The 25,588-nt window shown below is 37.5% G+C and overlaps 1 protein-coding gene across 1 annotated transcript in view; it reads left to right on the top strand.

The window, feature by feature from the left end:
- The window catches only part of UBAC2 (UBA domain containing 2), a 175,791-nt gene that overhangs the window by 103,117 nt on the left and 47,086 nt on the right, over positions 1-25,588 (top strand). Inside the window, exons 5-6 of the mRNA XM_041731112.1 lie at positions 7,698-7,821; positions 11,409-11,456. Coding sequence (XP_041587046.1) covers positions 7,698-7,821; positions 11,409-11,456 — 172 coding nt within the window. The remainder of the gene's footprint in view (positions 1-7,697; positions 7,822-11,408; positions 11,457-25,588) is intronic.

Here is a 25,588-nt window from a genome sequence, read left to right as displayed (position 1 = left end):
TGTTCACCATATAGTTCTAGTTGGCTCAGTTTAAACCAACTATGTAACAGGGCTAGCACAGTGCAATTTATATGTAGGCTAAGTGAATAGACATATAGTTGTCAGAATGAGAGAGGTGATATTTACACTTAACCAGGACTGATATGGCTATTCGCAATCAGCTCTGGGTGCTGCATTTTATGAAGGGCATATAGATGACTAGTGTGACTATGCTGGTAGGGGTCTGGATCCTGAGTCTTAGGAGAAATGATCTAATAAACTGAGAATGTTTAGGCTTGGCAGGGCAGTGATCATCTTCATGTATTTGAAAACTGTCTCACAGAAAAGAATTTAGGTTGCGTATGTCAATCTTCCTGACTCTACAGAATAGAAGGAAGGCCAGTAGAGGAAGTTACTGGAGACAGCTTTCAAATCAAATTATAAAGGTAGTTTCCAAAAGTTAGGATCATAAAAAAATGGAATAGGCTGTTTCTGATTTAGGTGCCTATATAAACTGGTTGACTATTTTGAGGAATGATATAGAAAGAATTGAATCATTTGGTAGGAATTTGTAACTCTGACTTCAGACCTTCCACTCTAGGATCTGTCAAAATGGCCAAGGGGCTTCAGCCCCTCAGTGATATCTTTCCATCTAGAAGCATACTTGGTTCTTCTAAGCTCTAAAAGGCTGAAGATCTATTAAGGAACACTGTCAGACAGAAGAGCAACAACTTACACAATTCTTTGGACCTCCATCTCACTGTCTGTAAAATAAAGGTATTGAAGTAAATGATCGCCAAGATAATTCCTAGTGCAAAAATTCTTAGGAAATAAAGAGATTTTTATGGTTGCTGGATGAATATGATAAAATATATTCTAGGATGAGATATTTAAAACTTGTATTGAAGAATACTTGAGGAAGACTCTGGGGTTTTTTTGTTTTGTTTTTTTAAAGATTTTATTTATTCATGAGAGATGCAGAGAGAGAGAGAGACAGAGACACAGGCAGAGGGAGAAGCAGGCTCCTCTCAGGGAGTCCGATGTGGGACTTGATCCCAGGACTCCAGGATCATGCCCCAGGTGGAAGGCAGGTGCTCAACCGCTGAGCCACCCAGGCGTCCCAAGGAAGACACGGTTGAGAAGCTTCTCTATTTGTTGAAAGAACATCCTTGTGGGGTGTTTTGATTTTTATTTTTTTGAAATAGCTTTTATTAGGTAAAACATTGTTATATAACGAAAAACTCACCTAGTTGAAGGAAATGTTCTAGCAAACTGGATCTACCTCCTATTTGGTATTAGAGAAGGCGAGTATGTAAAGAAAAGGGAATGGAGTGATTGTCCTGTGAGATGCTTTGGGGCATAGTGTGCGATAATTGCATGAGCCCACAAGCCTTATTTCTATTGTCTTTGAAAGTTACCAGGGTTTCTTCTGCTGTACTATAAAAGTGCAGTCAGTGTCTTCTTCTTAGAAGAGATACGATGGACATTTGTGATCTGAACTGAATGTTTTCTAGTATTCTATCAAGTACTGTTGTGAGTGTATAGTAGATACTCAGTAAATATTAGGATATTAGTGGAAGGAAGGAAGGATGAAATGAACTATAACCTCCTTTCCTTTTTCTGTACTTCAGCTTCATATGCTTGAGCCCGATAGGGATCTCAGAAGTTAGCTAGTCATAGCTTGAAAAGGGTCAAACTGAATTATTGTTGACAATAGAACAGATGTTGTGTCATAAAATAAGGAAAAGAGAAAAACTGGTCAGTGACTAATAACATTATGATATTTTGTGAAGTCTGTGTGTATAGAAATAGCAACGGAAATTTCTACAAAACAACCTGTATGTTCATGGTCTGAAATGTGTGCTTTTGTATTATGGGTATGTATATGTGGTCTAGTACTTAGTCATCATTTAAAACTACACAGTGATTAATAACTTCTAAGGAATTTTTAAACTTCTTTTATTGGTGTATAAGACATGAACTGTGGTCATTAAAATTCCTATCAGGATTTTTCTTAGTTCACATTGAAATGTAACCTCAAACAGGAACATGGCCTCCAATTCTCTATTGTAACATCATCCTTTACACTGTGTTGCTAAATATAAACAAAAGAACTTCTATAAATTAAGTACCTCAAAAAACCTGTCCTGGTGTGAGATCTCTCAAGTGCAACCAAAATAGAGTTTTATTATTATCAGGAGAGGAGAAGGCCATATTTTGAGTATGTATATGAAACTGTGTAGTTTGCCACTTTAAAGAGAAATTTATTTGTTCAGCAAGTATTTTTTAAGCACCGCTCTGTGTCAGGCATCATTTTAGAGAGCAGTGGTAAAGCAGCAAACAAAACCAACAGAAATCTCAGGCTCCATGGAGTTTCCCTTCAGTCAGAGAAACAGATGATAAGTCATGTAGTGGATTAGGAGGTTATAGGTACTATGGGAAAAGGAAATAGAGAATTCTGAGTGGGGTTGGGTCTGTGAGGTGGCCTAGGGGTTGCACTTTGGAATGAGGAGGCCAAGAAGGAGCTATGTAAGGAAAGAGCAGAAGGGTATGAGGGAGTAAATGGTACACGTCTCTGGGAAGGTAGCCAGGAGGTGGACATGCCCAGGGGCACCACATATCTGCTGGGGCTAGAGTGAGACACGCACTGGCCCAGCGTGGAGGGAGCAGCCACAGCAAGTGGCAGGGAGAGTTCAGGGTCTGGCATGCAGGGCCTTGTAGGTTTAATGGAAAGCTACTTTGAGTTTAGCGAAGTTAAAATATAACAAAAGTGTTCTCTTGTGTGGTATTTAGAATGGCAAGGTTTTTCTTATTTCAATTCAGTTAACATATAGTATATTATTAGTTTCAGAGGTGGAGTTCAGTGATTCATCTGTTGCATATAACATCCAGTGCTCATTAGTTCATGTGCCCTCCTGAATATCATTCCTCCCACCCTATCCCTCCTCCCCTCCAATGACCCTTAGTTTGTCTCCTAGGATTAAGAGTCTCTTATGGTTTGTCTCGCTCTCTGATTTCATCTTGTTTTGTTTTTCCCTCCCTTCTCCTATTGTCCTGTTTTGTTTCTTAAATATGAGTAAAATCATGTGATAAATCGTCTTTCTGTGATTGACTTATTTCACTTAGCATAATACTCTCTAGTTTTATCCACATCGTTGCAAATGGCAAGATTTCATTTTTTCTCATGGCTGAGTTATATATATATATATATATATATATATATATATATATATATATATATAAAGCCTCTTTATCCATAGACTGGCAGCTTATATAACTCTCTCTTCATTAAAATTGCTTTGTCAGTTTTTTTACGATCAAATATTGAGAGTAAATTATATGTAAGGATTTACATAGTATCAGGGGATGCAATGCCAAATAAAATATTGAGCTTTCTGACAATTAATAATCTAATGGGAGACTTTTAAAAAAATATTTATTTATTTATTTGAGAGAGAGAGAGATCATCCACACGTGTGAGTTGAGGGAGGAGCAGAGGGAGAGAACCTCAAGCAGACTCCTTGCTCAGCACAGAGCCCTACATGGGGCTCAGTCTCATGACCCATAAGATTATAACCTGAGCCGAAATCACATGTTGGAGGGTCAACTAACTGAGCCACCCAGGTGCCCTTCTAATCGGAGACTTTTAAAAACTGTATATAGTTAATTAAAAGGGGATCATAAAAATAAACTCAAAATGGATTAGACCTATATGTGTGACCTGAAACTATAAAACTCCTAGAAGAGGACATAGGCAGTAATCTCTTTGACATTGGCTGTAGAAACATTTTTCTAGATATATCTCTTCAAGGTAGGGAAACAAAAGCAAAAATAAACTATTGAGACTACACCAAAATAAAATGAAGGAAACCATCAACAAAATGACAGGGCAGCCTACTGGACGGGAGAAGATATTGCAAATGATTTATCTGCTAAGGGATTAATATCCAAAAAATACAAAGAACTTCTACAACACAACACCAAAAAAACCCCACAAATAATTTGATTAAAAAGTGGATAGAGGGTCTGAACATACATTTTTTTCAAAGAAGACATACAGATAACCAACAGAAACTGAGAAAAGATGCTCATTTGTCAGGGATACACAAACCAAAACCACAATGGGCTATCATTTTACATCTATCAGAATGACTACAATCAGGAAGCTAAGACATAACAAGTGTTGGCAAGGATGTGGAGGAAAAGGGCAGCCTGGGTGGCTCAGCTGTTTAGAGCCGCCTTCAGCCCAGGATGTGATTCTTGGAGACCCAGGATCGAGTCCCACATCAGGCTCCTTGCAGGGAGCCTACTTCTCCCTCTGCCTGTGTCTCTGTCTCTCTCTCTCTGTGTGTGTCTTCCATGAATAAATAAATAAAATCTTTAAAAAAAAAAAAAGGATGTGGAGGAAAAAGAAGAATCCTTGTGCACTGTTGGTAGGAATGCAAATTGGTACAGCCACTGTGGAAAACAGTATGGAGGTTCCCTAAAAAATTAAAAATAGAATTACTATGATCCATTAATTCCACTGCTGAGTACTTACCCAAAGAAAATGAAGACACTTATTCAAGAAGATAAATGCACCAGTGTTTATTGCAGCAGTATTTGTAATAGCCAAAATATGGAAGCAACTCAAGTGCCCATTGATAGATGAATGGATAAGGATGTTGCATACATCTGTACACACACACTCTCTGGAATATTAGCCATAAAAAAAAAAAAAGAATGAGTTCTTACCATTTGCAACAACATGGATGGACCTATAAGATATAATGCTAAGTGAAATAAATCAGAGAAAAACAAATACCATATGGATTTATTCATATGTGGAATTAAAGAAACAAAACAAATGAACAAAGAAAAGAAAAGACATGAAAAAGAGAGTCAAGTACAAGGAAACAAACTGGTGGTTGCCATAGGGGAGATGGGTGTAGGGATGGATGGAAATAGGTAAGAAGAGTATATTTATTGTGTGTGAAGGTAGAGATAAAAATGGAAGGACTAGCCAAATATCTATTTAAATAAAGAACATTTAGAGCACCAAATCACCTCCTTGCCTCAGATTGGTAGATGGCTTCTATGTCTGTTGTCTCCCCAGCAGAGTCTAGTTTATTGTCTGGAGAGGTCTCTGAATTGCTGTAGGGTACTAGGCACAACCCTAACCACTAACCTCAAACCCCTGACCCTAACCATACCACTAATCCTAATCATAAGCCTCTGGAGAGGTCTCCAAACTGCTAGATATCAGGCACATCCCCTAAACCCTAAGCCCTGCCCCTAACCCTATCCCTAATACTAACACTAACCCTAATCCTCTGGAGATGTCTCTGAACTATAGGATACCAAACATATACCTTAACTCTAACCTCAAACCTAACCCTACCCTAGAAAAAAAAAAAGAGTACATTTATTGCGATGAGCACTGAGTAATGTACAGAAGTGTTAAATCACTATATTGCACAGTTGGAACTAATATAACACTTATGTGTTAATTAATACTTCAATTAAAAATAAATGAGTAACAAAAAGATTAGAATTATAGCCACTAGGCTATACTCATAAGTACTATCACATTTTGAAAAAAAAATCTGATCATACAACTCTTCAAGAATAAGGAATAGTTTATTGCCCTAAATTGAATGAGCCTCCTGTGCTGTGCCAAGTACAGTGGTGCATGCTGGAGGGTCTGAGAGGGTGCATTCCCTCCTTCCCTAGGAGAAAGGCCAGATGAGTGAGGCACTTGAGACTAATGTGCTGTGCTGTGTACATACCTCAGCTGCCCTACCCTTGTCATCCTTCTTGTAAGACTGAGAAAGGTTGCATCTTACACATCTGTATCTCCCCTTGTTACCCAGTGTCTAGCACTTAGGTGTTTGCTACTTGGGGTTTTCCCTGTTCTGGCACTTGATGCATTCTTATAGATGCCTATTGATGCTGCTGCCATTTTTCACATTTGTAGTGTATGTTTACTTTAGTTTTGTTTTTAGAAGCAGAATTGAGAGGATAAGGAGTGATTTTTTAATAACATGATCTCTATCAAAGAAGAGAAAACTTTGTACAAGAGGGTCCTGTGTTTCCACAAAAATGGAGAAAGGACATTTCTTGTATTTTTCTCATGGTAAAGATGTACTGGTGCCACTCACCAAAAAAGTAAAGGGAAAATAAAAGATTGAGTCATGAAGCCAAGTGCCTGATAAAAGAATTGGTGCAAATGTGTGTCCAGACCACTCTCCTCATTCGTGTTGCTTGCCTACTCCTGGCAGGAATGTGAGTGTGCAGTCCTGGAGCTAGTTTCTTGGCATTAGAGACTGCTCCTTACTCACAGATATAGCTGGAGTTCCTGTATCTGGGCTACCGCCTCTCGCACAGTGCCCAGGTGATTGATTTACTGTTTCACTGAAACAGTAAAAGTGAGGTAGCAATAGGGTGAAGAAGGGAGCTTCTGGCCACGAGAGGAGTTGGAGTAATCCCTGTGGGAAAGAATTGAGCTGTCCTACACCATGGGTGTTAACTCAGCAGAAAAGTGAGGACATTTAGTCTGGAAGTATTACTTGTGTCAGTGAATACTTAGAAAAGCCTAATGTGTCCAGGGAGCATCTCTGGGGGAGTTAAGATGGGGGGGGGGGTGGAGCTAGATCAGGGGAAGGGAGAGGAGGCCAGGTGTGCGAAATTACACTAATAAGAAAGAATTGGAGGACTTTGCTATTCCATACTAATATTTATATTTCTTCTTTGGATACCAGGAGCCTGTAGAAGGATGAGTTTAAACAGGCATGTGATGTGATCAGAGTTGTGGTTTGTGTGTCAACAGTGTTAAGAGATGGATTAAAAAGAAATGACTTTGTTTAGAAAGACATTTGTGACTTTTGAATATGTCAAGTTGCAAGTATCAAATTGAGTTTCATAAGCAAGAGGAGGGACAGGCACAGTTGGTGGGTCCACTTCATTTTCGTAATCAATGCCAGGGAAGGGCTTGCGATGAAACAGAGAGACTGGAGCAAGAAGAAGAGGGTATCGTGGAACCATAGAGAGAATAGAATAGAGTGGCAGGAGAAATCTGGGAAACTAGCAAGAACAGGTTTTAAGGCAGAGGGAAAAAGGGGTTTGAGGGAGGGAAGGCAGGAGTGGTAAGGGTGTCAAGTGCTACAATGTGAGATGAGCCTTTGAGATATGACTGTGATGGATTATGTTTGTCACTTTTGTACAGGCTCTTACATTAGATTTAAGTCATTCATGGGAAGAAAACATAGCAGCAACTTTAAATTTTCCCACAATGCCCGACAATTAATTAGTAGATGCTGAACCACTTTGCAATAGTTTTAGGAGAATTGTTAGAGGGGCAGCCTGGGTGGCTCAGCGGTTTAGCACCGCCTTCTGATCCTGGAGACCCCGGATCGAATCCCACGTCAGGCACCCTGTGTGGAGCCTGCTTCTCCCTCTGACTGTGTCTGCACCTCTCTCTCTCTCTGTGTCTCTCATGAATAAATAAATAAAGTCTTTAAAAAAAGGGGGAATTATTAGATAATTCGGGTTTTCATAAAATGTTATAAGTACAAGTTATTTCCAATGTGTTGCATGTATAGAAACCCAACTTGTATATCAGAGACCATGTTTTTAGACAGAAACAAAATTATAAGCAGTGTTATTTCAGATATGTATTTGTTCGTGGTATTTTAAATTGAGTATTATACTATAGTGATTTTGTTTGTTTGTTTGCATAGCCTGGCACCTGTGTTTGCTCTGTTTGTACCATTTTACTGCTCCATACCAAGAATCCAAGTGGCACAAATTCTGGGCCCGTTGTCCATCACAAACAAGACATTGATTTATATATTGGGACTACAGGTACAGTATGCATTTTTATGTTCACATTTCTTTAATCAGATCTTTTCGGGGGGGGGGTGTCTTTTTCTCATTTGATCTCCTTGAAAACAATGGCTTTTTTTCCCCATAAGTTTGGCTTTATGATCTATATCAGATGTTCAAAGGAAGTGTTACAGAACAAGAACATCAAGGTATATAAAGTACTAGAATACTTTCATAGTCTTTAGAAATCTGATAAGAGCTTCCATTGTAATTTGTATCAGTGGAAAATATTTTAATTGCATTGTACAATTCTGTGTAAGTTCTTTTTAAAAATCACAGTATGAAGTAGAAACAAAGGAGAATAACCAAAAGGTAGAAAGTGGAAAATCACTGTCAAAATTAAATTATTGAGTACAGTGTCCCAAATAAAGTTCTAAAGAAAAAACCAGATATGCCGTACCCACTTTATATCTTATAGCATGTGCTGCATAGGCATGGTGGCACTGTCACCATTTGCTAAATGGTTTGATATGAAGACCATTAAGAGTTCTTACTGTTTGATTTAAATTGAAAAAAGGTTATGTTCACCAATATCTAGTGCCATTGACCTATCTCTGCTGGGTTCCAGGCCAAGTGACAGAAGATACACGATTTTCATTTTCTACCTGTACTACTCTTCACTTTTCTTTCACTCTCAGAGCTTTTGATGTGAACTTTTATTCTTCTGTTTCCTGTGGTACCATGTGTAGCTTGGCCTTTTGATCCACTGTCAATACTCATAACATTCCTTATCCCACACATATCAAACCGGATACTAGTGTCTCTGTCAAATGTCCTCCTCCCTCCCCTTTTAACCTTTGGTGTTTCCTCCAACTTGTCTGGTGTGCTATCAGGTGTTATCAGTGGCTCATCTGGGGTGGGTGTTTCCTCGCCACTTTTACAACTGTTTCTCATGAAATGTTTACTCTTCATCTTTCAACCAGCATGCTGTTAACTCTCCTTTATCCTTCCTAGTGTTCATATCACCTAATAGCCCCTTTTTGCAGTTTATTCTTATTACTAGGATTTGCTGTGACATATAGACTTTTTTAAAAGATGTTACAGCAGAAGGCAGAATGCAGTGGTGGAAGAGTTCTCTGGACCAGGAGCAGGACAGCCATGTTCTAGTTCTAGCATGGCACCCACTAGCCTGAGACTTGGGGCCAAGTTATGGAAGGGCTCTGAACCTCATGTTGACGCTACAGTTCTTCCAACTCTAGAGTTATAGAGCTCGAGAGGGATGACAAGTGTTGTTTTATTAATTATGACATAGGAATTCAGTGGAGCATTGTGGAAGCTCTTTAGAGCCAAGTTGACTTTGGTTTGATTATTTGCTTTGTCACTTTTGTGAGGTCCCATTTGCCCACCTGTAGAGTAGTAATAATAATGTCTGTTTTATGAGGTCACTTGAAGGATTAGAGATAATAGTATTGGTTGTTTAAAATAATCCAAACAAAAAATAAAATAATCCATACAGAACTAAGTCGATTGGTTACTATTATTAATTAATAATTTATGTCTCTAGAGCTGCCACTATTGGTTTTTCTGAGATTGTGAATGTCCCTTCTTTCTTTTTTCTTTCTTTCTCTCTCTTTCTTTTTTTCTTTTCTTTTTTCTTTTGTAGAAGTTGGTATCAGAAAGTGGATGTGGAGATGCCTCATTGGCTTCTCAATAACATCTAGTCCTTAGCATGAATGGCATCCAGGGTTCTTTTTGCCTGCCCCTCCCCACCTTGAAGTGAATGTGAACCCTATATTCTCAAAGTTTCTATTCTTTCCCTATCTCCCCCCTCCTTGGACCTTCACACGTGTTTCTGTGCTATCTCCCACAAAACAGCTTTTTGAATCCAGGGACATTGGGTGGATGAATGAATGAGGGAATGACTAAATGACTGAATGATTTTAATCATCATCAGAAAAACAAAAATATATGAGAAGGTATCAAATGGCTTGAGAACCAGTCATGTAATGCCCTGTACTATAGACTGTGGAAGGTAAAATGATGAGACGTAGCACCTATTCTCAAAGAGCCCAGTAGTGAGAAAAAACATACACACTGTTAAAACATGAGCAGACGCAATTGAGACCAGACATACAATAGGATGAGGCACTTAAGAGTACAAAGAAAATAATTTTTTGTTGATGAAATTAATGATCTGCTCTTCCTACTTGTGTATAAAACATAGAAGTCATGAGCACTATGCCGTGGAGCCAGACCACTTGGGTACGCTCCCAGTTCCATTACCCACCAGCTGTCTGACCTTGAGCAAATTCCTTAACCTTTCAGTTTTCATGATTAAAATAGAGTTCTTAATAGAACTTACTTTGTAGGATGATTAGGAGGCTTCCATAAGTTCCATATATGAAAAGCGTTAAGATCCCTGCTTGGCACATAGTAAGTGCTGTGAAAGTGTTAGCTGAAAACAAAAAACAGAACAGCAAAGAAGAAAGCATTAGTATTTTATTATTTTTAGAATAAGACTACAGAAAGATATTTTTCCACATAGTCTTATACTTGTTATTTTCAGAATCGTTAACACTCTGCTACACCCATATTAGATAAAAGGATTAAGTTTTATTTATTTTTTAAGGATTAAGTTTTAGATCAAGGGATTAAATTTAAATTTGCAACTGGTGCTCTTTTCTCTCTGAGGTAGCACTAGAAACAAAATCTGCCAGCCTCCTTTTTACTGTGCTTTGTTATCTCTTTCCTTTGAACCTGCCTTTTATGGATTTTTTTTTTTTAATGTATCCTTGATAGATGTGCAGAACTTTGAGGTTTTCATCTAGCATAGTGTCTGCAGTTAACCCCTGGTTCTGCTGCTTTCTCTAGAGGCAGAAGTTCTTATACTCCCAATCTGAATATGAACAAACAGTTGGCTCTAGATCTTTTTTTTTTTTTCTTTCAGGAACACTTTAAATCTCTATAACTTTTTTTTTTTTTTAACCCTAAGCACAACTCTCCTATGTGAATAACCAGAAAACAAAGAGAAAGATTTTATGAAACCTAATTCTAATTACTTCTACATTAATTAACTTTGATATCACTACTTAGTTTGCACTTGTCTGAGAGTTACAACAGTGGCCTGCATGCTTGCAGAAGTCTGCTCATCTAAATTTGGAGTTGCAGTGATAAGAAATTAAAATGAGAGAATAATGTAAACTAATATTACTTGTCATTATTCAACACCAAGCATGGGATGGTGACTACATATTTTGTATGTTCTTGATTGTAATAATTTCTTTGTATGTGGTATTTCATTTGATTTAAATCAATTAATGTCCATTTGTAAAGAAGAATCTGCTTGAATTTCACTTATTTTTCTTTGTGTGGGAGTAGGCCAGGTTTAGTTAGTCTATTTTAGGCTATGGAAAAGCTGAGAGTTTGGTTAAAAAAAAAGAAAATAATAATAATATATCGTTTTCTTTTGGATGACAGAAATTGATATTTATTAATTTTCTACTTGTTTATATTAAGAGATATTTGAATAATACTTCAATGATTATCACTGTAATTATGTAAAAACAAAAGTATGCTGTAACTCGCGGTTCAATTTCATTTCTAGTTGCCTTTTTTTTCTTTTGTAGCTTTTCACCTCTGGTTCCTACATCTGGATTGTAGCCATAAGTGGACTTGTAAGTGTGATTTCCCTTCCCCCTACTCTTTCTCTTTTCTGAAGCAACTTTAGGAAAAATGTCATGTTTGGATTATGGCTCACATTCAGTTGTCTCCAACTTTCTTTTAACCATGTCAGTTCCATCTCTGTGCTGCTCCCTTATTAATGCAAAGGGGACAGTTACACAAGCAGTTGAGATGAGAGGCAGTTTGTCTCAGTTTTCAAGGTAATTTTGATGAAAGTTTTAGCTGAGTTTTTTGTTAGTGTTTTTAAAAATTACCTTAATGAGTCGAACTCCTAGTAGGAAAAAAATGACCAAAAAAAAAAAAAAATGAAGTTGGATTTACTAAAAATAGCAAGAGATGTTCTGGTTGTTTTATAAGGAGACATTGTCATGCAAAGGGAAAAATAAGGCGAAATGGAAAGTCAGGTGGGCTGGAACTGGCAGGAGAATCATCGGGGTGCGCAGCCAGGGCAGGCAGCAGGGATGAACTCAAGGATCAGGTCGTGTCCTCACCCATGTGCAAAAATGCCTTCATCTCACTCATCCCCCTTCCACTCTTTTAAATTTAATTTAATTCATTTCATTTTCTTAAGCATTTGTGTTAAACTCTGATCAGTTTATGAGATATTTAAAAAGACATCTAGAACATGAAGTTGGGCTTTATCTTTCATTTATGACTTAAAATTTGCACTCCCAAATTTGTATAAAAATAAGTTTATAGTTATGTATATGGAATACAGTTTTATTTCTTTCTTGGGAAAGGATTTGGAAATAACCATGCCCTCTCCTACAGGCATTGTCAGTAAGTTATCATGATTTATTCTTGTCTGCTCTGGTGAGTGGGATTGGGGCCTCTGTGTCATTATGTTAGGGCTGCTCATTTCTCTCCCTCATTTATGTGCTCTGTATCATTTCTTTTCTATGTTCATTCTTTTCATATACAGTTTAGTCCTTTGTTCCCCAAACTGCCAGCCCACATTTTGAAAGTTGAAGTCACTTTGTTTTTCCCTCCATCAAAATCCATCTCCGATACCCAGGCCTTTAAGACCACAGCACTGACCTCCATTATGTGGTCTCCACAATAACAAATTTTTAACATAAAAAACTCTTGTTTAAGGAGAGTAAGTAAAATTGCTCAGTATTTGGAATATAATTCCCAAAGTTTAGCACTTAAATAATCCCCCATTAATGAATTTTTCTGAGTCAACTGAGATTTCACTTTTTATAGTGATTAATTCAGCCAATGTTGACCTTCCATGAACACAAATCTGATAAATTTTCATATCACTTTTACTTTTCATTATTATTCCACCACAATTAGATGATATTACATATATTTACAATGATTAATATCAGGATAATCATAGCCAGTTTTCATTTATGCTCTAATGTTGGTGCTAGTTATGAATTTAATGAATATTTTATTTCTGACTTTTTCCAGAAAGCCATGTTCTTATTATGAAATATTTAATATGATACACTTTAGATAAGGATAATTATAAAAGACGGAATTAAAATTATTTGTAAATGTTTGTTTTACACACTACTGATTGTAGAATTAAATTCTGAGATCCACAAAGCCACAGCCAGATGTCTGTTGCTCAACGTGACTTCTCCTCTCCTCTTCCCATATAAATCAAGTGACTTCCCTTTTTCTTATGCTAAATAAAATACTAAAAAGAAAATAATTCTTACTATCATGAAGAAATGCACAGATGGCATTCAACATTCTGGAAGAATGTTAGGAAACCTGCTAATGAAATTTCACCTTTCAGCATTGAAATCAATAATTCTCCTGACATACTGTGTGTGTTAAGGAAGTGATTTTATTTCAATCTGGCAATTAAGTGTTTATTAAGAGAAAGAGCCTTTTTTTTTTTTTTAAAGACATTTGTGTAAAACATAAGTCATATGTATCTGCTGTCATAGAAACCACAAACTTTACTCATGGTTTTCTGGAAAGCTGCCAGCCTCAGCTTTATTTTATTTAGTTATTGGTGGGTTTATTTTGGTTTGGCTAGTTCTTATCTCTCCTTATGTCACTTATTCTTACATGATTGTAAATATTTCTGAATATATAACTTTAGAATACCTCATTGATTGGGCACCTGAGTGTCTCAGTTAGCTAAGTGTCTACCTTCTGTTCAGGTCATGATCCCAGGGTTCTGGTATCGAGCCCCATGTCAGGTTCCCTGCTCAGTGGGGAGCCTGCTTCTGCCTCTCCCTCTGCCCCCCTCAACTCATGCTCACATGCACTCTCTGTCTCAAATAAGTAAATAGAATCTTTTTAAAAAATAATAAAATACCTCACTGATTGAAAGGAGAGAGGTTGATAGATTATAGTCAAGACAGAACTTTCTAGGTGGAAGCCCACTTTCTGTGTTCAGTCATGTCGCAGAGAAAAACGAGGACCAAATTTCTTTCCTGGGTTAGAGGGGGAAAGTGTTCAGCTCACCAGTTGCCTGACAGGCAACTAACAACTGTCCTTCTATAGTTCCATTCTGTGATCCGTCAGAAATTCTGCCTGCTGTCCAGAAAGCATCAGGGGTATTCAGGATTACAGATAAAAATCATTCTGAGATTAATCACATATAACACTGATACGTGTTTTATGTTGAATCGTCCCTCCTTTGGCAATTCTGGTTTTTAATACCACCACTTAATATTTAAAATACGATTGTTTCCGTCAAAGACTGCAAAACTGTAATTGGAAAGCTTGGCGACAGCAGCCAAGGGTAAATGTCTCCGTTTAAGCATGAACTTTGACGATGTTCTTATCTACCTCCTTCTGTCATCTTCTCCCCATTGTTTGACTCATCTTCTCAGTATCTTTGGTAAGAGACCTTCAAAGATCGGGGACACTCTTCACATCATCACAGGTTCTCTAATCATGTTACATATTAACACTTCTTTTCCTTAAAGAATGTATTGTTTACTTATTGAATTTTATTTAAGTTCATTTTGTGGTTCTGCAGAGAACCTCTGGGCTGTCCATATCCCTGCACTTCTTCATTTTCTGCCATCGTATGAATCATAGTAGTGAGTCATTACCTCTGGGATGTACCCGGATTCTCGAAAGTTGAAGTCTGGGGCCTGAGCTGATTCTGGAATGATTAAAACAGAAAGAGCCTACTTTTGCCAATTTTCTTTTTACAGTTCACATATTTATCAGCATTTGGTCCTCTTTCAAGCTGTTTGGGGGCTAGATAGCAGACAGGCCTGTATTTCTTGGACTCTAGGCTTTTCCCCTTCAGCTCCCCTTCACAACCTACCCATTTCCTGTGTTCATTCCCTGTTCTGTACAATATACCAGGCTTTATCTTGTGATCAAGCAACCTTAATGTGAAAAAAAAAATCTGTCCTACCCAATAACGAGATTAGAAACATAGATCAACACCAGATTATTTAGGAGTCTGAATATGGTGTCTGTATTTTTTCTGTAGACAGTAGGGATCTTTAAAGCTTTTCAAACAAAAAACTTCATGACGATGGGAGATTATAGAAGTCTTATTAGTCTTTGTAAATCATAGAAAAGAGGAAGGGAAAAGTGAGCAATCTTGTAGGAGTCAGGATGCCTCATTTGTGGGCTGTGATTACTTTTTTCTCTTCTATCCACAATAGTTTAAAAGAAAAAATATAAAACATTGTCTTACGGTAACTGTAAAAGAAAAAGCATCAAACAGAACCTTACGTTGGTTGCCTTTCTAAGTCATGGTGGACCATTAAGGGGAAAGCTTATGGAACTAGCATCATCAGTGGAAATCCAAACTTGTGTGGAGTAAGTTTTGGAGACCTGACTGCTCTCTGGTGAATGGGAATGTGTGTGGGGTCCTCTGTTCCTTTCTGTGCTTTTCATGTCTTGTTCTTCTCTTCATGCTTCCTTTTCCTTTTTTTTTCTTCCCTTATATTTCTTCTCTGGATTGACCAAAGAACAGTACAGTAGAGTGTGTCAGGTAACTCCCATGATACCCAAAGTTTTTTTTTTTTGATACAGTTAGTGAATTTTAAGGATTGAGATTAGTTCCAGCAGTTCATTGAAATGAGGACAGACATAGCAGAGGGATGTCAAGGCTTGTTGGAGCTGTGAGGGTTGGCTGGGCTTATGGAAGGCCACTTATAGAAGGAAAACATTAGTTACTTCCCAGGAAGTATCCAGCTGTAGAGGCTGCTTTCACCTTCTTACGGTTAATGTGGCATTTATAATTCCAACATCAAATGGAGTGCTCATCAGCCCATTGTGCATCACTCACACACACACACATGTGCACGTGCACAGTTTCTCTCTTGTATGGAGTCACTCATTCCTTCTCTCTTAGCGCCCTCTCCGTACCCCCTCACTCTGCCCCCATCCCCCATCCTGACCACAGGTAGCCAGGACCTACTGAAAAAAAACCTTCTGTCCTCTGCCCTGGCATGACAGTTGTAGCTCAATCCAGGGCTGACAGTACAAATGTCCTATCAGGTATCTACAGGGAGGAAGTGACCAGTAGACTTTAATTTTTACATGTTCATTGCAAAAGAAAATATTATTGCCAATGTCTTGATAAAACTGTCACAGAAGTGCCTTATAAAATATAGGTGTAGAGTTTTTATTGTTGCAATTAACTTTTTACCTATAGGTAAAAACCTAGCCTCCTTTCAAAATTTGTCCTCCTTGTGTACCAATCTAACCCCTATGTACCATATACTTCAAAGAAACTAATTTTAACTTTTTCTCAACATCTTGTCCTGTCTCAGGATTCTGTGCCACTGTGCAGTCACTAATTTTTCCTTAACAAACACATAGCACTTACTGTGTACATGCACTTGTGGTGGATTATGTTATTCATTCAAAATTTTTGTTTGTTCAAAATATTTGCAGCCCCTCTGTACTGGGGGCCTCCATGCAGGACCTCTGCATGCTCTGTTAACATCAGGCTTTACACTGTGACTTACATTCGCCACTGAAATGTGAGAAGTGATGAGTGCTTCTCAAGCAGAAGTTTTAAGAGTTGCTACACAGTTCCACCTTTCCTCTGTTCCCTTTGCCGTGAGAAAAGCATGTGCCAGATAGAAGCTACTCCTTCAGCCCAGACCTTGGAATGAAGGAGACACATGGAGCATGGTTGTGGCTGACATACACGATGAGTGTGAAGGAAGTGTTTGCTCTAGGCTGCTGAAATTTGGGATAATTTGTTACCACAGTGTAGCCGAGAGAAATCAGACTAATACAGCTCTTTTCTAAGCACTTTATAAATATGATCTTAATTAGCACTTGTAAAAACCTGATGAAGTAGGGACTATTAGATGAAACTAAGGCACAGAGGATGAAGTGATTTGTTAAGAACACAAGCTAATAAGTAGTAGTGACAGAATTCAAAAGCAGGTCTTCTAGCGATAGTGTTTATGCTCTTAAGAGGTAGATTTGTATAACCATATGCAGTTTCTTCCAACTTCTTTCACTGTTAGATTCCTTCTTTTCCTAGCAAAATCTTATTCATTTAAGTCCTGACTCTGAAGCTTTTTCTGAGTCAGCCCTATCTTTCAATTTAGGAATTATACACTATTCTTTATAATCCCCAGTGCCTAACACAATGACATTTTATCTACATTCTATAAAAAATCATAGAATTTCAAAATTCGGTATTAACAAAATTCACAAAATAATTTCTGTGCTGTTAAACACTAATATTTTGTGACCATCAGGATACTTTCAGTGCATACTGCCTTGCTAGGTTATCTCTACTGTGGTAGAGAAACTGGGCTTCCCATTTTAAAGATTTCAAAGATGGGGTGGCTAAAGTTCAGATTGTACAACTGATGGATGATGTCACTAGGACCAAAGGCCAGGTGTTCTGGTCTCAGTCCATGGGTCCAGTGTCTCCCACTGTACCTTTCAAGGCACTCCTCCATGTCTCTTTCAACCACAAGACACTCACAAAGCTATCCTTAGATCTTCCCTTGGCTATACTGCTAAGATGAGGCCCTGTTCATCATAAACGTAGACAGGATTCTGGAGGGAGATCCTGAATATGAAGAAATTTTTAAAGTACCCACAGGTGCCAAAGACACATCTCAAATTTCCATAGCCTTAGTTATGTATTTTGTGGGCTTAACAATATCCAAGAAAATGTTATCCCAGTGACAGCCTCTACTACCCTCCTGATGTGCAGACTGCAGCATTTAGCTGTACTTGCTCTTGTAGGATCAAGGTATTTAACTTGTCCTCCATGTGATGGATAAAAAATGCAGCTCAGACCCCACCTTTTAGCAAACAGTTCATTGCCTTCTGTTTCTGGCATTATCATGTACAAGAAAATGAAATTTTAAAATGGCTTTGAAAAAGTTTAAAGGATGATTTAAAATATATTAACCTGATTCAGTAGTGCTGCTGGTCAAAGAAAGGAAGATCAAGATAAGATTACCAAGAAAACACCCATACTTTTAAATTTTAGATGATCTCTGGTAGATTATCATGACCGTTTCAGCACAGATCATTTTCCCACAGGGTCTTCACATTGTTTTCCTATCAAGAGACAAGGCTTTCAATTTTGGCTCTTTAAACGGTTTTTACATTTTTATTTTATTTAAAAAAAATTTTTTTTTCATATATTCATGAGAGACACAGAGAGAGGCAGAGACATAGGCAGAGGGAGAAGCAGGTTCCTCACAGGGAGCCTGATGCAGGACTCGATCCTGGACTCCCGGATCACGCCCTGAGCCGAAGGCAGATGCTCAACCGCTGAGCCACCCAGGTGTCCCTTGATTTTTTTTTTTTTTTTAATAGAAGCATCCAATGTTCCTTCCTCTTTGGGACTGATTGTGTTGATACTTCTAACTTGATTATAACCTGTAGGAAAGGACTATGGTAAACGAATGCATGTGATTTTGAATTTGTTAATTATAAAAAATGGTATAGCTTATTATCAGAAAATTCTCATGTTAGTTCATATTAGCTGAGAACATTTTTAAGATACCAGAAGTTTTTGTTGCTGAAGATTGGTTTTAGTCTGCTAAAGTTCTACCTCTTTTATGAAATTGAAAAGATTTATGGATCTAGAGATATCTAGATATCTAGATCTTCACATTCATTTTCCTGTGAAAACTTTTTTGCCTTTTGCTTAGTAAAGTGTTATTTATATACAATAAAATTCACCAGTTTTAAGTGTACAGTTTGGTGAATTTTGGTAATTGTATCATGTAATCACCCCTACAATGCAGATAATTTTATAGTCATGTAACTAACGTGACAATCAAGGTAGAAAACAGTCTGCTCACTTTGAACATTATTTCATTCCTTTTATTTTTGTATTCTGTTGTCTCACCCAACTGCCATCCCCAGGTAACCACTCATATTCTTGATGTCATTATACTTTTGCCTTTTCTAAAGTTTCATATAGTTGAAATTGTATAGTATGAGCCCTTTGTGTTTTACTTCTTTCACTTAACATAATGTTTTTGAGATTGATCTTTGTTTTATTACTCTCAGTCCTTGTTACTACAAGTACTAATCTATAGTATGGTTGTACCACAACTTGTCTATACACCAGTGGATGGGCATTTTGGTTGCTTCCAGGTTTGAGTTGTTCTGAGTAATGCTGCTGTGAACATCTGTCCATACATTTTTGTGTGGACATAGTAGACTTCTACATCTCTTGGGTGAATACCCAGGAGAATTGCTGGGTCATGTGATAAACGTATGTTTAACATTATAAAATAACAATATGATTTTTCCAAGTGGCTGTACCATTTTCGATTTCCATCATCAATACATGAGAGTTCCAGTTGGTCCACGTCCCTGCTACCTAACACTTGGCCTTGTCAGTGGTTTTAACGTGAGCCATTCTAGTTGGCATGTAGTGTTACTTGTGGCTTTAATTTGCATTTCTCTAATAACTAGTGGTTTGAACATCTTTCTTTCTTTCTTGTGCCTACTGACCATTTTTGTAGCTTCCTTTATGAGGTATTTGTTCAGATATTTTACACACTTTTTCATTAGGTTACATTTGTCTCATAATTGAGTTAAAAGAATTCTTTTTATATTCTGGATATAAGCCCTTTGTTGAATATATTTTGTAAAAATTTTATCCCAGTGTGTGGCTTGCTTCTTTGTTTCCCTAACTATTATGGACAAAAGTTTTTCATCCTAATTCAGTCTTCAATTTTTAAAATAGCCTCTGCTTTTGAAGTCTTATTTAAGAAATCTTTCCTAATCCAATGCCACAAAGATTTTATTCTGTATTTTCTTCTAGAATGTAATAGTTTTTGCTATTACATTTAAGTCTAAGATCCCATCTGAGTGTAATTCTTGTGAGGTAAGGGTTGAGATTTATTTTCTTTCATACCGATATATAGCATCATTCCATCATTATTTGTTGAAGAAACTCTTTGCTCCTTTCATTACCTTGACACTTTTGTTGAAAATCAGTTGACAGTGTGGGTCTATTTCATGACTTTCTTTTTTATCGCAAAGCTTTATATGTCTGTCCTTATGCCAGTACTCTGTTGTTTTGAGTACTTTTGCTTTATGTTAAGTTGAAATCAGGTAACATTGTTCTTATTTTTCAAAACAGGCTTAGCTATTTTTGGAACATTGAGTACATTTGGAAAAATGTACTTTTAAATTAGCTTATAATTTCTTTTTTAAAAAAAAAGGCAGGGCAGCCTGGGTGGCTCAGTGGTTTAGCGCCGCCTTTATTTAGCTCAGGGCGTGACCCTGGAGACCCGGGATTGAGTCCCATGCCAGCCTCCCTGCATGGGGCCTGCTTCTCCCTCTGCCTGTGTCTCTGCCATCCCCCCCCCCCCCCCGTCTCTCATGAATAAATAAAATTTTTTAAAATTTTAATTAATTAATTAAAATTTAAAAAGGCAGTTAAGATTTTATTTGGGATTGCATTGAAACTATAGATCAATTGGAGAGAACTACCATTGTGATGATTTTAAAATATGCCCACAACTCCTTTTATAATTCAAAAATGGAGTTTAATTTCCCCTTCTAGAGTGTGGGCTATACTTAGCAATTCACGGTGGTGGAACTGATGGTGTGTACTCCTAAAAGCAGGTTGTATATGGATACTTCCATCCTGCTCCCTCTTAGATCATTTGCTCTGGGGAAAGCCAGCTGCCATGTCCCAGAGACACTGAAGCAGCAATATGGAGAGGTCCACATGGCAAAGAATTGTGGCCTCCTGCCAGCAATCAGCACTAATGTGCCAGTTATGTGTTGGAGCCACATTGGAAGCTGATCCTCCAGTTCGTCTAGCGCAAACTTTAGATGAATGCAGATAGGCTGACGTCTTTGACTACAGCCTGGTGAGAAACCTTGAACCACAACCATCCAATGAAGCCGCCCTCAGGTGTCTGACCCTTGTAAACTGTGTGTGTAACCAATGCTTAGTGCTTTAAGCCACTGAGTTTTGAGTAATTTGTTATTCAGTAATAGATAACTAAATAGAAGCATTTTAATAATATTGGGTCTTCCAATCCATAAACATGGTATATTTCCACATTTATTTAGCAAGTCTTTAATTCCCCCTTTACAGTTTTTAAATTTTCAGTGTATAGGCCTTGCATTTCTTTTATTAAATGTATTCCTCAACATTTGTGGGTTTTGATTCTATTTTAAATGGAGCTGTTTTTACAATTTTTATCCCAATTGTTGCTGATATATAGAAATGCAGTTGATTTATGTATATTGCTATTTTGTCCTGTAATTTGGCTATATTTATTACTTTTGGTAGCTTTTTTGTGGATTCTTTAGGGTTTTCTACATGCATGATCATGTCATCAGGAAATATGTTTTGTTTATGTGTTTTACTTTTTTCTATCCTTGTGTCTTTTTTTTTTTTAATCTTACTGCACTAGCTAAGACCTCTAACACAATGTTAAATAAAAGTGGTGAATAGATATCCTTGTCTTGTTCTTGCCTTAGAAAGCGTTGAGTTTTTCACCATTGAGTCTGTATTTACAAATTCATACATCATTCTCCATTTTCACATTCATTTTTATTTTGCTATTTTGAGACCAATATAAGAAACAAGCTGGGCAGCCTGGGTGGCTCAGAGGTTTAGCGCCGCCTTCAGCTGAGGGCGTGATCCTGGAGACCAGGGATCAAGTCCCACATCGGGCTCCCTGCATGGAGCCTGCTTCTCCCTCTGCCTGTATCTCTGCCTCTCTCTCTCTCTCTCTCCTCTCTGTGTATTTTTATTTATTTATTTATTTATTTATTTATTTATTTATTCATTCATTCATTCATTCATTCATTTACTCATTTATTCATTTATAAATAAAATCTTAAAAAAAAAAATAAATAAATAAAATCTTAGGAAAAAAAGAAACAAGCTTCAGAATAAACCTATTTTCTCCTTAATTTTAGTTTCTTGAATCAGTTTATGAAAGTGAATATAATTTTACGGGGGGGGGGGGTGGTCAGGGCGCCTGGGTGGCTCTGTGGTTGAGCGTGTGCCTTTGGCTCAGGGCATAATCCTGGAGTTCTGGGGTCAGGTCCCCACAGGGAGCCTGCTTCTCCCTCTGCCTTGCTCTCTACCTCTCTCTGTGTGTCTCTCATGAATAAATAAATAAAATTTATTTAAATAAAAAAAGAACTGAATTTTTAAGTAAATAAATAAAGGGAGGTGGTCTCCTTGTTAAAAGGAATACTAAAAGGTATTTATATTTAACACCTGATGAAGGCTTTTTGCATGTGCCAGAGACTCTAGTTGTCTCCTGATATAATTTCTCCTTAGTAGCAGAAACTTCATCTTATTTGGGGCAGCAGTGCCTCCAACTGAAAGAGCACACTTCCCAGTTTCCTTTGCATTTGGTATAGCCATCACACTAAATCCTGTGTCCTGGCCAGTGAGCTGTAAACCCACATATTGGTGGGACTTCTGGGAAGGTTTCTTTAAGTAGCCTTTTGTCCTGTCCTCCCCTGATTTTCTTCCCTCTGCCACCTGGAGTGCAGCTAAGATAGTTAGATAGTTAGAGCTTTTATAACATGAGGGAGAATAAACTTCTGTTGTATTTAAGCTATTGTTATTTGTGGTTTTCTGCTTTGCACACTTAACCTGATAATCCTGATGCATGATTTTCCGAAAGCAAAAGTTTAAAGCAACCTCCTAATACAGTTTCTTTAGAAATAAAGACTCTGTGATCAGTCTAATTAATTCTGTTCCTATTCCAGTGTAACCTCCCAAGAATCAAGATATCCAGTGCTTTCATTAGATACTTCAAGATGATAGTACAAGAGATGAGAGCTATAGGAAGTTCACCTGAATCATTTTTGCACTTCACAAAGAACAAGATTGCAAGACTCTTTCAATAAGTGCTAAAGCCACATGATTCTGTCTGTTAGGAAAAGAATAATCATTCCATAATTAATCACAAATGGCAGAAATAACTTTAGGCATCTCTAATTTGTATACATATTCTTTGGGTAAAAAAAAAAAAAAGATAATTCCAAAGTTTCTTCCTTCTTCTTCTTCTTCTTCTTCTTTTTTTTTTTTTTTTTTTTTTTTTTTAGCATTTTTAGTGATGAAAAGGAATATGTAAATGTAAGGTCTGTTAAGAACAGGGATTTTCTTTGTTTTGTTCCCTACTGTATCCCAGCATTTAGAACACAGCCTAGCACATAATAAATGTTGAGTAAGTATGTGTTGAAAGAATAAATGTTAGATGAGAAACCTCAGTCAGTCTGGTTTCCTCAGGACTGGAATACATATGAAGTCTGTATCTTGGGGTCTGCATGATGCAAAAGGATGCTTGTTCCCTTAGCTCATCCCTGTCTTAAGAAGGCAGTGCTTTCTCCCCAGGAGAACAGCTCCTCATGTTTATTCTGTTGTCCTGTTAAATGATAGGCTTATTTTTTTTAAGATTTTATTTATTTATTCATGAGAGACACACAGAGAGGCAGAGACATAGGCAGAGGGAGAAAGCAGGCTCCACACAGAGAGCCCGATGCAGGACTCAATCCCGGAACTCTAGGATCATACCCTGAGCCAAAAGTTCAACTGCTGAGCCACCCAGATGTCCCAGATGATAGGCTTCTGAATGTTGGAATCCACATTTCCAGGACCATGGTTTCTAGTTGGCCATGCAGGTTTTTGTTCAGCCACAGTTGTCTGCAAAAGAGATCATCAAACACCTGGATGTCATTGCCCAGTCATGGTTTCTCACCTTTGTCTGCTGTGGTTTCATACTAATGCTAAGCAGGACCAGGGGACACTTGAGGTTTACTCTCTATAAGCAAGAGGGTTTCACCTATTTTCTACCCAGCAAATTAAATTACTTATCATTTCATGATTTCCTTTCTAAACAGACTAATAATCTGAAAAATCAGAATAAATGTAAGACATCCATGTTTGTTAATGGCTCAAAGAAAACAATCTCCTGTTGTTGTACACTCAGATTTATGAGGTAATAGCTTCTGTTGGCTTATGGGCACCTCCTAGCACTAACCCAGGGCTGTGGCCTGGCTCTCTGGTGTAGGCTTTCAACTGCCTGTAGCCCAGAATGCTCTCTGGTCTCCTGACCTCTGAGTTTCTTTTCCTAGGCCAGGGCTCCTGATTCCTGCTGCTTGAATGCTTTGATTTTGGCTCCAGCTGGCCTTCTCGGACACATGTTCCATTTCACTATATCTGGTCATCCTGGATCTCACTCCTGGCCTTCCGGAGACCAGTGCTACTACTTTGTCCGTTATCGTTGGACCTGCCAGCTTGACCTTTGGTTTCCTGCTCTAAGGGCCTACAGAGCCCCTCTGTTAGTGTTTCCCCTGGCTTCTTGACATGCAAATCTGAGCATATGGTCTATATTTAACGCCTCTTTTTTCACAAACAGAGTGTTTCGAGAAAACTCTCATTCAGAAGTCCCAATACATGAAAGGTTTATGAGATAATGAAAATTAAAGTTAAAAGTAATGTATAAATGTAAGGTAGCATAATAATAAGTGATATTCTCTGAAAGCTCTCAGTAGTAATGAGGTTTAACTCAGGGAAAATTTAACATAGTGATTCTTATCCAGTCTTGTCATAGAATAGGGTGGTGATTATCAAATATTTATAGGAAACTAAACTGTTTAAACTCTTCATATTTTAATCCTTTATGAATACCTAAAACATTTATAGATAGTACTTTATTTAGTGGACAACTTAAGGTCATGCTGGTGTACCAAATGCATGGATGGGTGAACTCTATCTTTGTATAACATAAGAAAGTGGAAACTTAGCACCAAAAATGTGTCTGTTGGCAACTCTCCAGTTTCCTTTAAAAGAAATACGAAATACTGTATTTTTTTTAGAACATTTATTCATTTGCCATTTTCCCAGCAAATACTTAATGAGTTCTTACTATGTACCAGGCACTATTCTAGGTTTAGAAGCCAAACTGATTAAAACCAACCACAGTTATTCCTCTTCCAGAGCATACATTCAAATAGGAAGTGAACTATTAGGATGAAATTCAAGCAAATGAGCACAAAAGCCCTATTTTATCCCTGCCAGAATTTGCAGTGGTGTATTTGTTTATTACTGGAGTTATAAATTATTATAGTTGTTCACAGAATGATCCAAATAAAACTGAATACACGATTTTGGTGAGTGTATATACATGATGGTGGGGGACAGGAGTAGAAATGGGCAGGAAAGTGAAAGTCTTTAGCTTTCATCAATTCCTTGAAAGAACCTATGAACTACTCCCTCACTCTCCAAATTAAGAACCCCAGATAAATTGTGAACTCCCTAAGTAGAGGCAACAGCTATGCATTTTCATTATTTTTTCCTAACTTCTTTAAATGACACATGATTGCATAAAGTAAAAATAATATCATATTGCTGGGTTTATAAGGCACATAGGTGTAATATATAAGACAAAAAAGTCATATGGGACAGGGATGATGTTAAGTGAGACTGTACTCTTTTAAGCTTGCTATATTTATTTGAAATAATTCAGTATTAACTCTAAGCGTATTGAGGTAAGTTAAAGGTAGATATTATAATCTGCAGAACAAACACAAGAAAAGTAAGCAGTGAAGTATTGCTAAAAACAAAACAAAACCCAATAAACAAATGAAAGTGAAATACTAAAATGTTAGCTTAACACAAAAGAAAGGAGGAACAAAGAACAAAAAAAAAAAAAGAGAGAGAGAGGAGACATATAGAAAGCAAATAGCAAAG

The sequence above is a fragment of the Vulpes lagopus genome, chromosome 16 (assembly GCF_018345385.1).
Source record: "Vulpes lagopus strain Blue_001 chromosome 16, ASM1834538v1, whole genome shotgun sequence".
In the NCBI taxonomy this organism is placed as follows: domain Eukaryota; kingdom Metazoa; phylum Chordata; class Mammalia; order Carnivora; family Canidae; genus Vulpes; species Vulpes lagopus.
This window is presented reverse-complemented; position numbering and strand designations above follow the sequence as displayed.